We start from the raw sequence: 12,554 nt of genomic DNA on the forward strand, positions 1-12,554 counted from the left end.
AACTTTACACCAGAAAAAGCGCAAGGAAAAGTGCATAGGGAAAGATGCAAACGGTGAAGCGGACGCCAACATGGAATTACTTGAAAGTGATAATCATCAAAGGGTAGGTCTTTGGAAAGTGGGCTCACTTCTGCTCCTGCGCTTTTCATTGACCATGCGTGGCCTTTTATCCGCATACAGCAAGGTTTTGCTGACTCCGACTCAACATCGTCGAGGAGACGATATCGTGGTACCGTTAGCGCCGCATGCTCGAGCACTCGCTCGGATGACGACCCAAGTTTTAAAGGGTCATCTGCTCTACGTTTTGTCCGGAGATCGTGCAACTCAGATTGATTCTTTCGTACAGCAATATTATCTAACGTTTCTGTTGGAGACCATTTCCATTGTTCTCTTTGATGGAAAGAAAAAGCAAGCCAACACTCTGTTGCTCGTCGAGCTCTTGAAACCGATCGCTGATGTTACGGAGGTGCAAGTATTTGATAAAACTCGCCCAGCTCCCGGTGATGATGCAGTTTCAATTAAAAAAATCGGATTAGAAGAAGAAAACGACGGCAAAACAGTTGCTTTTGGTCCTAGGACCCGAATTGCAGCCTCAAATCTTATGGATGTTGTGATGAATGTTATTGAGAGATTTTTCACGGTGTTTCTTCAAGAAGAATATGATATGACTCGTGATTGCGGTGAGATTAAGTCTTCGCACATGGTGATGACATCCTTTCTCATTTCTGCAAGTTTATTGCAGAAGCTGTCCGATTTGGAAGCGCTGTCTGCTTCGCCGTTGACGGTAGCGTTGCTTACAAGTGATGAATCAAGCGAGTCAAAGGATGCGCTATTCGAACCGAAACAACTCATGATACAGCTGCATACAATGTGCGTTAGTGCATTGCTATCAATTTGGAAAAAACCGAAGTTCTCGTGCTCATCTGTGGAGTCATGGCTGACAAATATTGTTCCAATTGCTGTTACTATTCTTAAAAATCGCATTGATCGCGGCGATGATACAGCAAGAGATGGCGCCGCAGGTCATCGGCAAAATTCAGGCCTTACTCCTACCAGCTTAGACAGAAGTCATAGCATTGAGCCTTTCAATGAAGCGCTGTCTTTCCGAAGAGCAATCTTTACAGGTGCTCAAAGTGGTCGGACCCCCGAATCGGGCGAGAGTAGTCCCCCACAGCCATTTGTACCGGATCCCGAAATTGTAGACAACTTGATTTCAATGGGTTTTTCTCAAACACGAGTGGAGCTTGCGCTTCGTCAAGTTCAGGTGAATAACGTTGAGCTGGCTATGGAATGGATCCTAGGTCACCCAGAGAATGAAAGGGAGGCAGAAGACGATTCATTTCAGCGGGACAAGTCGATGAGTGAGGTCAGTGAACCTGTCGAGGCTGCTTCCTCTTTTAACAACGAAGCAACAGAAGGTAAAAAAAAGGAAGAAAACCTACAGGCGTTTTATAATTTATTGAGGGATAGCTTTGAAGCAGTGTGTTTTCAAATCCTACGAGTTCAGGCTTACAAAGTAAAAACAGAGGTAACAAAAGCTATTAAGGACTCTAAAATTTCGAGCCTTCAGCCAAGCCAAAATTCTGTTAAAGCGATCGCCGAGTTTCTCAGTTATTTATGCTCACGCTCAGACGAAGATTGTAAACTGGTGCTGGATCGTCTAAATTGTGCTATCTTGGATTACTTTCATGGAAACCAAGAAGAGGGAGATGAGTATTTGACAGTTTTAGCCCACCTTCTTGCGCTTGTACTTCGACTAAATCCGGGATCAGGGTCTCAATTGAAACTTCAATCACCTTCGTGCATCGACAATCTCGTTGCTTCGGTGTCGAACTTGGAAAGTAATGAGCTGAAGCCGTCTTGCACTCCTGTGCTATTAGTTTTCGACGCTTTGGTAGCAGGGATGGCAGCAGAGCAAGTCAAGGCTTCCAGGTCACTTTCTCCGGAGAAATCTCATGTGAGTGATGAAGCAAGCAACTGGAATAAACTAGAGAGCAAAAGCAAAGGCAACGGAATAGCAAATCAGGCCGAGGACACAGCATTTGAACTGCTCATCCTTACCACTTGCTTGAAAATCATAAAGCAAAGATCTTTAGTGGATTCAACCAATGACAGCAAGGCACTAATCCATGCAATCTGGCAACTTTTGTCGCACCTAACGCTCCGATATGATCTAGCATCGTACTTTTTTGCCCACGGTGGGCTTGATGCAGTGCTGGATATTCCGAACGACTGGTTCTTTGTCGGATATCCAGAAGTAACGTGTACATTGCTTTCGCAGATTTTAGAATCTCCTGAAATTCTGGAGCACAAGATGGAAGAAAAAATCCGGCAGGCGATTACCAAACTGTCGACACGGCTTGGCGCGCCAAGTCAAATGCGGATCACGCCACGTGCGTTGCTGGCAGAGGTCGCTTCATTTGCGGTTCGTAATGAATCTGTGCTTTTGAAAGCGTTGCAGAATTCAGTCTGGGTAAAGAAGAGTGAATCAGGTCGAACGTATATCGTGCCGAGGCCCAAAAAGACGGACAGCTGCGAAACAATATCAGGGCAGTCTGGGGATCAGCCTCAACCACCGTCGGATCAAAACGATGCAGCAAGGGCGGATAAAGCGTTGCATAAGCTGCCGAAAGATCATAAGCATCAGGCTCACATCATTGTGCACAAGGTGATTGGACGCATTCGGCGTTTGTGGGACGTCGAACAGCATATCATGGTGGACTTTGATGCGCAACAGATATTCAACACTTCGCCAGCGGAGACATGCGTTGGAGTGTACTTGCAGCTACTTGTTCATTTGATCACACATTTTCCTGCATGCGCGGCAGTGCTGGCGAAAGCAAAAGCTGATGCTGATTTGCGTGGAGAGCGAGGCAGCTTCGTTCGTTTCTTACTCTCCGAATGTTTGCCATCTCGTGAACTATGTCGGTTTGCTGCGGCCCGCAAATCATTGAGAGAGGATGGTTACTATGGAAACAGCAGACTCGGTGGGGGCGATGCAGATTTGCTAATTGCAGATGTTAAATCATTCGTTGACAGTCGTACCAGGATGCGCGTGTACAACGCTCACAGACTGCTTGTAGGTGTCGGTAGTCATTCGGGTGAAGGCTCGAAGTGCATCATCTCTGAGCTAGTAAATCTGCTCCAAGAATGGCCGCAGAGCATTACAGTAGATCTAGCTAGCGCGAACGACGACCCGAGCGTACGTGACGAACGTGCACTGACCTTATTGCACGCCTGGTCAGGCTTGATTATGAGTATTCTATGGCCCAAGGGGTCGTCAAAGGGATTCGCGTGGGATAAGGTCCTAGGAAAAGGTTTTAAGGGCAAACACTCGTTTGTGAACCTTCTAGCTGAGGCACTTTGCAAAATTGACTTAACCCACCATTTAGCACACGCGACCTGCACCATGACTTTGCGTCCATTATCTACGCTGACGCGGTCCTTTGTGACCCACCGAGTGAGGCGTCTACTTAAAAAGCGGAATCATAGGCCAACTGCCTCAGGTGACGCTGTTAGTAGTCAAAATCAGTCGGTAAGCGGTCGGGTATTAGTCGCCGTGACACCTTCTGCTGTAGCTTCGAATAGTACGGATACATTCTTTGGCCAAGGTGGCACGATGGAAGAAGATCTCGATATTCCAGGGGCGAATGATAGTGCGGAGTCTCGCTCTTGTCCTTTGCACGACCAGGATGATGATGATGTTTTCATGAGATCTCCGTTGTCTGCAGAAGGCGACCATGACATGCGTGCCGGAATCGAAAATGAGGATCACAGTGAAGACGAGCACAGCGACAGTAGTAGTGACTCTAATCATTCTACTGACGAAGGAGACGGGGATGAAGATGAGGAGGATGAGGAAGTCAATGATGAAGACGACGACGATGATGAAGATGATGAAGATGAAGACGATGAAGACGAAGATGATGATTTTGAAGGCGAAGACGAGGATGGAGCGCACCATCGTCTTCATGTTATTCGACGAACGGGTGGTCCTGGTCCGAATCGCTGTATCTCTTCCAGTCGTACATGGGGATCTCTGGATTCGGATCTTTCAAGTTTGGATGCACTTGATGAAGTGGACGAAGAGGAATATTCCTACTTGCACATACTCGATGATGAGGCTTTATTTACTGAAGAGCAACGACGTCGCTTTCGTTTTGCAACAGCTCAATCTGCTGCACCAGCTCGTAATGACGAGAGCTCAAGAAGCTCTGAGGACCGCCTCGTCGACTCCATGCGCGACGCGCTTGGCTTGTACGATGCTAGCGGTGGTTTTGGACTACACTCTACTCCTGATGGACAGACTCTCGTGCTAACTTTTGGAGATTTAGAAAACGACGAACGCGTAGACGGGGAAGCACAATTAGATATCGCTTCACGTAGAAATCGGTTAGGCAGTGGAGGAGGACTTGGATCATTTTTAGGAGTGCAAAACCGATTGGATGCTAGCAGGATGGCAAACTCACTTCTTCAGTATATTGAAGAGTTACCAGACATGCTCGATGACAGCTTACTTTTTGAATCAGATGACAACGGTGGGAGGAGTGATCGGACACGCCGTGAACGTCAGCCAGGGGGCCCAGGAGACCACCCAGAAATTAACGGTACGATGCACCCTATGCTGCGCATGAGTGGGCGTAGTGATCCACATTATTTGAACTCTCTTGAATTTCTGCACAATTCTGACCAATATTCGCTACCTCGCCATTCGACACTCCTGCGTGAGCTGCAAGACCTGACCGACCAGGTTCAGATGCAACCACCTCTGGCTGGCAGCCGATCTCGTTCGGCTTTGGGGCAAGAACCCTTGCAACGTGTCGGCTTAGGAAGTCGAGGACGACCTCCTAGTCGTATAAATCGTTTGTCTGCAGTTTCTAATCTACTAAGTGAGTTCTCCCTGGACATTCCAGCCTCGATATTGCCAGAGCGTAATCAGCGTCTCAGCTTACGACGAGGTGATCGCGATATATTTGGTAACTTTTTTGTCGGTGTCGACTTATCTCGTGGACTTACCAGCCGCAGCGGCAATATCATAGGACGTGCCGCATCGAGTTCTGCGATTTGGGGTCCGGGCGCAATGGGTAGAAGTGCAAATGCTCGATCGGTGGCTTCCAGACTCGAGCAACAGGTAACGCGCATCTGTGCCGATGATGGCGACCAAGCAGTTATCTCAGATTCTGGGCAAAGTCATGCAGAAGCATCAATTCAGGATGTTGATGGTGTCATGGAAGGTGGTAGTGGTGGAACCTTACGAAGTGGAGAGCGTACTCAAACTGATGGTCGAGCTTCTAATATAGCAGAAGCTTGTGACGTTCGCTTCAATACAATATCGAATAGAGATAGCATTGATAGATTCGAAACGGGTACAGATGCTGCTTCGGTGTTGGAACTTACAAGTACATTAGGAGAAACTTCATTATTACGGTCACCGCCTCTATCTGATGCTGATGTGGACATTGCAGACACCGAAAGCGTGTCAGTAAGCCAAGGGGCAGTCGTTGAATTACCATCAGCCGTGACCTCTTTACCAGGAAGTACTATCGAGAGTATGGCACCTCCTGCTCCAGTACCTTTTACCCTTCCGGGGACGTCTGCATCCCTCTCAACATCAGATGCCATGATGAATTTCACGCTGGACCTATCGGGATTCGGCGCGCTTCCTGCCCTCAGCGATAACACTAGCCACGGTGTGACTATTGAAGAAGAATCAAAGTCGGAGGAAATACCATTGACTGACTCGCAAGCATCTATTGCAGAAACTATGCCGCATGGGACGCCTGCCGCGCTGCCAGAACAACAAGGAGAGCAGCAACACTATCGATGCCCTGAAGGTATGGACGCTGAGGTATTTGCTTCATTGCCTTCGGACATGCAGGCGGAGATCATTGCGCAAAACACACCTGCAGTTGTTGGATCTGCAAGTGTGTTCAGCAATGCTGCAACGTCTGGAGGTGGGGGCGTTGGTTCGGAGAGTATGTCACAAATTGATCTGGATATGGCCAACTCCAGTTTTGATCGTGAGACACTAGAGGCATTGCCACCAGACATTCGTGCAGAAGTGCTAGAAAATGAACGTCGCGAGCGTGAAGCGGCTGCCCGTGCGGAAACAGCTGACACCTCACGCGCTCAAGAAATGGACAATGCTTCATTCGTGGCTTCCCTGGCTCCAGAATTGCGTGAGGAAATTCTGGTAACTTGTGACGAAGCGTTTTTGCAGACATTGCCATCTCAAGTCCGTGCTGAAGCCACGGTGCTGCGTGAACGCGCAGCCTTTCGCTCAACGTATCGCGACCGAAATCGTGGAACTGAAGAACGGAATGATGGTGGTGGTGATGCTGACATGGATGAACTTTTTAATCGCCCGACATTGCGACGTATGCTAAATTCTCACAGTTCTGAAAGAGGAAGAAGTCTTCGGCGGTCCCGCTTGTTCTACAATGAAATAGGTGGAGGGCGTCATGGCAGCCACGACATTCAACGTGTAGATGGCTACTCTCAAAGTCGCAAAGGCTTCTTGCAGATTGAAAAAGACGAAGAAGAGAAACCTGATGAGCGGATTTTCGACGACCGATGTGTACGTGGTGTCATTCGCCTAATATTTATGACTCAGTCAGTCATTCAGAATCGCGTGCTCCAACGGCTGCTTGCCAATATTTGTTTGTACCCGCTGACGCGCTCTTGCGTCCGACGTAACTTGCTGCGCATAATATCGCTACCTCTCTCACAACCTCTAGTTCCTGGTCAAGAGAAGGATGACGATGACGATGGAAGCGGCAACATTCAATTTCCTCCAAGCAGGATGTATGGCTGTGGCATTGATGGAATGCGTGTGATAACAGGATCCTCTATTCCTGCTGAATTAGTGAACCGCATGCTTCATGTTTTTGTGTCGCTAGCCAAGTACAATCCACGGTTTACGCTGGAAATGCTTAAACCTCATGGCATGCGTCGAAAATCGGATCAAGAAGTTGAGGCAGACAAAGTTCAGGCGACTCTGACTGATGAGTGTGGTGCAGCTGTTCTTGTCGACTTGTTGGCCTTGCCCGTCGTGTACCGCAATGGTACAAATTTGGATGCGTTGCTAGAATTGCTTGAGCTCCTTTTTTCACCTTTAGCGCGATTGCATCAGCCAGACGATGATGAAGAGAAGGCGGAAGGTGACGAAGGAGATGTTGTAACTCCGGAGTATGGAGACGAGTGGGTATCAGTCCCTATCGTGAAGCTTGATGAAGTGCGTATGAGTGAGATCGTGTCTGTGCTGTGCATGGATCTTTGTACTAATCAAATGCAGGAGCGCACTCTGGCGGTGCTAAAGCTGTTAAATCATGTAAACGCCAACAGCGAGCTTGGAATCCGTGCGATTGTACAGCATGCATGCAAACTATCTCATGTTGATCTTAATAAGGGAAGGAAAATGTCCGCTGATAGTGCTGGATATGAATCATCAGCTGTTTTACCTTCCGCCCAAGATGAGCTTAAACTCTTACGTTTGCTCCATTCTTTGTCGGATATCTGCAAGAGTACAGCAAATTTCGCTGAATGCTGTCAAACAATCGGCTTAGACCCACTGTGGGATGCACTGAGCCTATCGCTTACTAAAGCTCGTGCTTCGGGTGGTCTTGATGACCAGGACAATCTTGCTAATGGTTCTGTTACGATGAGAGCCTCATCAATGTCAGTGCCTTCGTTAACTGATGCAGGTGCAGCCACGGAAGATGCTGATGGAATGGTGATTGAGGGAAAGAGTGCAGGTGCTTCGTGCGCGATGGCTGCGCTGCTAGCAAGGTTCCTTCCTCTAGTTGAAGCATTCTTTGTGGTTAATGCTCGAGACGCAGCATCAATGTCGTTGCGTGTACCTGATTCTAATGAACGCGAAGAGACTATCGTGGCAGCACTGCGTGTTGGTGGATTTGATGGCACGGGAACCGGTGCTTTTGAAGAGAATAAAGATCAAAACACTTTCGTAAAGAGTACACTGAAACGCACTTCGTCGGCTCTATCCTCTTTATCTGAGGCAAGTGAAGCCATCAGACTAGCTAACTTCGTAGAGTCGAATCGCGTTCTTTTAAATCTTCTTGTGCGTGAGAAACCGGCACTTTTGGATAGCTCTCTGGCAGCTCTGATTAAAATTCCTCGCTGCCGAGCTTACCTGGCTTTCGATAACAAACGCACATATTTCCACAGCTCCATGAAGCGTCTTCGTCAAGCTGCATTGCGGAACCACGGCGGTGGTAGCTCCTCTGTACGAATTCCAGTACGTCGTGACCATATCTTTGAGGATTCGTATTATGCACTTCGAATGCGCAGTGGTACAGAATTACGACGAAAACTGCATATCTCATTTACAGGTGAAGAAGGCATTGATGCTGGTGGAGTTACACGAGAATGGTACATGATTTTGGCGCGAGAGATGTTTAATCCGAACTACGTGCTCTTCACTTCGGCCGCAGACTCACCTACGTTCCAGCCAAATCCGCTTTCTTACGTGAATAAAGATCATTTAAGTTATTTTGAGTTCGTCGGAAAGGTGCTAGGTAAGGCGGTAGCAGATGGACAGCTTCTGGACGCTCATTTCACGCGGTCCTTTTACAAGCACATCCTGCAGTTGCCGATTACGTACCACGATATGGAAGCTATTGACCCGGAATACTATCGCAATCTTCACTCCATATTGGACAATTCAATTGCAGATCTTGGCTTAGAGCTAACCTTCTCTGCAGAGCAGTCGAATTTCGGCAAAGTGGAGATAGTTGATTTAATTCCTGATGGCCGTCATGTGTCCGTGACGGATGAAAACAAGATGGAATATGTAAAGCTCGTGACACACCATCGCATGGCTACAGGTATTCGGCAACAAATCGATGCATTTTTAAAAGGTTTTCATCAGCTAGTGCCACCTGAACTTATCGCCATCTTTAATGAGAATGAGCTGGAGCTCTTAATCTCTGGTATGCCTGAAATTGACATTGATGACTTGAAGGCCAACACGGAATATGCCAACTACAAGCCCACCGACTCAGTGATTCGATGGTTCTGGAATGTGCTGTATGCATTCACTCATGAAGAGCGCGCACTCTTTCTGCAATTTGTAACTGGTACGTCCAAGGTGCCACTGGAAGGTTTTAAGGCACTCGAGGGAATGCGTGGCACACAAAAGTTTAACATTCACAAAGCCTTTGGTAATAACAGTGCCTTACCGTCTGCTCATACCTGGTGAGCAATGTTTCAAACTGCACTCATTACAATGTCTAACTTGTTTTATGTTAACAGTTTCAATCAGCTGGACCTCCCTGAGTACGAGAATGAGGAGAAATTAAAGCAGTGTCTATTGCTTGCAATTCGCGAAGGATCCGAAGGATTTGGTTTTGGTTAAGAGGGACCCAAGAATACATTTGCATGAATAAGAAAATCGTCAACATGTTTCTCTTAAAAGCCTTGATTGATCTGCTCGCGCCAATGTTCGTTACAGATCGGTTGGCAAAGTACATAGCTTTCTTGTCAGCTCATAAGCATCAAAGCTGCTTTTACAAAGTTTTGTATCGTGAAAATTAGCAATTTTTGAGTGTACGTAAGAAAATTGCGTTCGCTTATTGAATGTGGCTTATGCATAATACGAATTCTGAGTACCAAGATTAGTTAAACTAATATTTTTTATGGGAATTCACTTATATCTACAATACCACCAGCACTTGTGTCTTAAATACTAATTTAACACGAAATGTCTTTCGTTTTGACCCTATTTCAGAATTCTTTGCAGTCAAAAAGCTCTGCCTGCTCTAGCTCTTAGCTACAATGTAGCTGGCTTTAGTTAAACACTTGAACTCATGACAGAGCAAACGAGTATTTTTGAAGTTCAAGGTACTCGACGAAAGAAAAGAACGTTGCGCCTCAGAAGCTGACGAACAAAATCTAAAGATTAATTCAAGCAAACAAGTCAAGCGATCATCGCTTTGAGCAAATAAATGAATGACGGCATCATATGGGACACGAAGGCGTAGATAGCAAACAACGAGGCCGTAGACTGTCAAACTTAGTCACTTTTCAAGCAAATTCCAGCATCATTCATCAATCGGAAAAAGATGCGCAGCACTAAGTAAACTGCATTTGAATATCTTGTTTTATCAAATTGGAAATGTGACCATATAACTCGACAAGGGCACCGCGGTTGGCTTTTCGTTAATAATCTTAGCAAAATCTTTTACAAAATTGCATCAAGAGCGGGCAGGTCGAGATTCGTGAGCCTCGGAGCAAGCATGACCACAGGTGATTGTAGACAAATTTTTCGAGTTTAATCTATAGACGACAGATTTTCCCAACATACTGCGTCACGTCGATATCTCTGTGATTCAGTCCTTCCGCGATTCTGAAGAGTTAAACAGTAAAACCGTCGTAGAGTTCGTTCGTATCGACGAAGAGAAGGATGTGTGTATAGCCTTGAAAGTCTTAGCGCTGCGTCAATGCCGGGTAGAACTTTTTTTGAAGTTGATAATTGGTGGAAGAATCTTGGCCACTGTAGACCATCTTGTGGGATCACAAGTACAGCATCAATTGCTGGGAAATGGTTTGATAGCAGAATGTACTGCATCAATTTATCTTGGATTTCGGATGACGCTTTAAAGGCCTCGAACGCTGCATTTAGTGGACCATGTTGCGTCATGGTCCCGACACTTTTTCCTTCAAGGTCTTTCATTCAAAATTTGCTGACAGCAAGTTCATGCAGCAGTTTATATGGCATTTTTCTGCCTCGCCACGACTGCTAAATCAAGGCTTAAGTCCGCATCAAAACGTGAATTTTGTCGGAGAAAGTATATATAAAATACGCTTTTGGAATCGTCCCGACAGCAAAAGATGAAAAAACTGGGTTAGCACGGCTGGGCGTGTTCTTGTCTCGATACAAATGAAACGAATTGTAATCCTTTAGGATCATCGATTCCGCTCTGCTCGCGAAGCCGATTATCGTACTTAATCTCTTTGAGATTTCTACAGGTGCTTGCTATGACACATTGTACCAAGTAATCAGACTCATGACCTGATTAAAACATAATTTTTGGTTTGCCCCTAACCAGATTGAATTTTCGTAACCACACGCCTTTGTCATTCAAGTTAATCGCATCGACGAATATTCCGCACTCAACCTTGGTCCATCATGGATTCATATATACCTCAAAGCAAAGTGACCTGGCAAACCCGTTTTTAAATTTGATGGCATAAATCGGCGAACAAAAACGCGCGGTCAAATTTACGAAGCCACGATGCTTCACCGATTCCCTTTTCATCAAACAATCCATACGGCATATATGTGCAAAGATGCCCCAAGTAAAGTCGATCAGTTTATCATTAAGACAACGGTAAGCCACATTCGTTCGCTCCGCCAAGAACATCAGTAGCAAGAACACCCCAAACACCAACTTATCGATCCCAGAATAACCAACAACAAGAAATCATCGGAGCAATCGATTTGATATCAACTGTTGCTGATGATATCATAGAGGTCCCAATACTCCTGCAAGCCTTAGGTTACTGTTATAGTGAAAAATCTCTTTGGAATACTTTTCCAACCATTTGTTCCATGCCATTGTCAAATTGCAGCTCACGTCAATCGAGCCTTTCACTTCGCTGTTTTTTCATACGTCCGAAAGCTTTGGTTCCAAAACATTTTTTGAGTTGACGCTTCTTCGGCACCAGCACGATGAGCGCATTTTCTTCGAGCTACCAAAGGTACCAATCGGCACATATTCTTCTAGAGTCTTCTCCTTACGCCTTTATGTCCGCGAAAAATTATTAGACGATTCGATGCAACATGGGCAAGAGTTGCACTTCCTCGAGACTGAGTGCGATCGAATTTCGCATGAAAGTTATAGCTTGAACATCATCACTTGCTGACACCGAAGCTGCCGCAGTACCCGCAAACACGTAGTGACTTTCATCATCTAATAACTGGAGCCAAATCTGCCCTTTTTTCAAATGACAAGAAGCGATGAATACTCTCTCAATTCCAAAAAAATTGACGACTCGTTGAAGTCCCACAGGTACCGACCGACATTGTTACAGAATGATGATTTGTTGCCTTATGCCAATCATCGGCCTCAGAGATTCGTTCCATTAACGATACATTAATTTATGGTTTTTATTTATGACAATTTCTGATGGCAGATTGACTAATTGACGTGACATTTCGGTGAGTGAGGGTAATAGGGTTCGTATCGCATTTAGTGTACAATTATGTTACAAAAGTACCAACGCATGATATGATGACATATCATGATGAAGTATCATGATAAGCACTGGTTCGGCCGAGGAATGGGTAGGCGAGATCTTTGGCACACGAAGTTGCAAGACCCACGCTAAACACGCTAAGCAGTACGTAGTATTTTGTCATCGTAGACTGTATAGACTGTATACCACATTAAGTATCAGTGTAAATCAAAGTCAGACTTCATTAAGGAAATATGTCGCTCTCAAACTTTAGTGCAAACCAGGTGCCTAGTTGGTTGGTTAAGAATCTATTTTCTGTGCGTCTATCAACGCAGACTCATCGAGTCAAACTTCCC

General features: G+C 45.9%; 2 protein-coding genes across 2 annotated transcripts; both read left to right on the forward strand.

Annotated features, from left to right (window-relative positions):
• Positions 1 to 44: 44 nt before the first annotated feature.
• Positions 45 to 9,376, forward strand: PHALS_01320 (hect e3 ubiquitin; the record flags this gene model as incomplete). The annotated part of the gene is made up of 4 exons (XM_024715694.1): positions 45 to 103; positions 181 to 5,690; positions 5,760 to 9,216; positions 9,274 to 9,376. 4 exons carry the CDS (start codon positions 45 to 47, stop codon positions 9,374 to 9,376), a joined length of 9,129 nt encoding a protein of 3,042 aa, XP_024581366.1.
• A 532-nt stretch (positions 9,377 to 9,908) lies between these two features.
• Positions 9,909 to 11,888, forward strand: PHALS_14643 (uncharacterized protein). The gene has a single exon (XM_036407062.1). It carries the CDS (start codon positions 10,649 to 10,651, stop codon positions 10,853 to 10,855), a length of 207 nt encoding a protein of 68 aa, XP_036263323.1. The 5' UTR covers positions 9,909 to 10,648; the 3' UTR covers positions 10,856 to 11,888.
• Positions 11,889 to 12,554: the final 666 nt, after the last annotated feature.

This window comes from Plasmopara halstedii (assembly GCF_900000015.1).
Source record: "Plasmopara halstedii genome assembly, contig: Scaffold_1343, whole genome shotgun sequence".
Classification (NCBI taxonomy): domain Eukaryota; phylum Oomycota; class Peronosporomycetes; order Peronosporales; family Peronosporaceae; genus Plasmopara; species Plasmopara halstedii.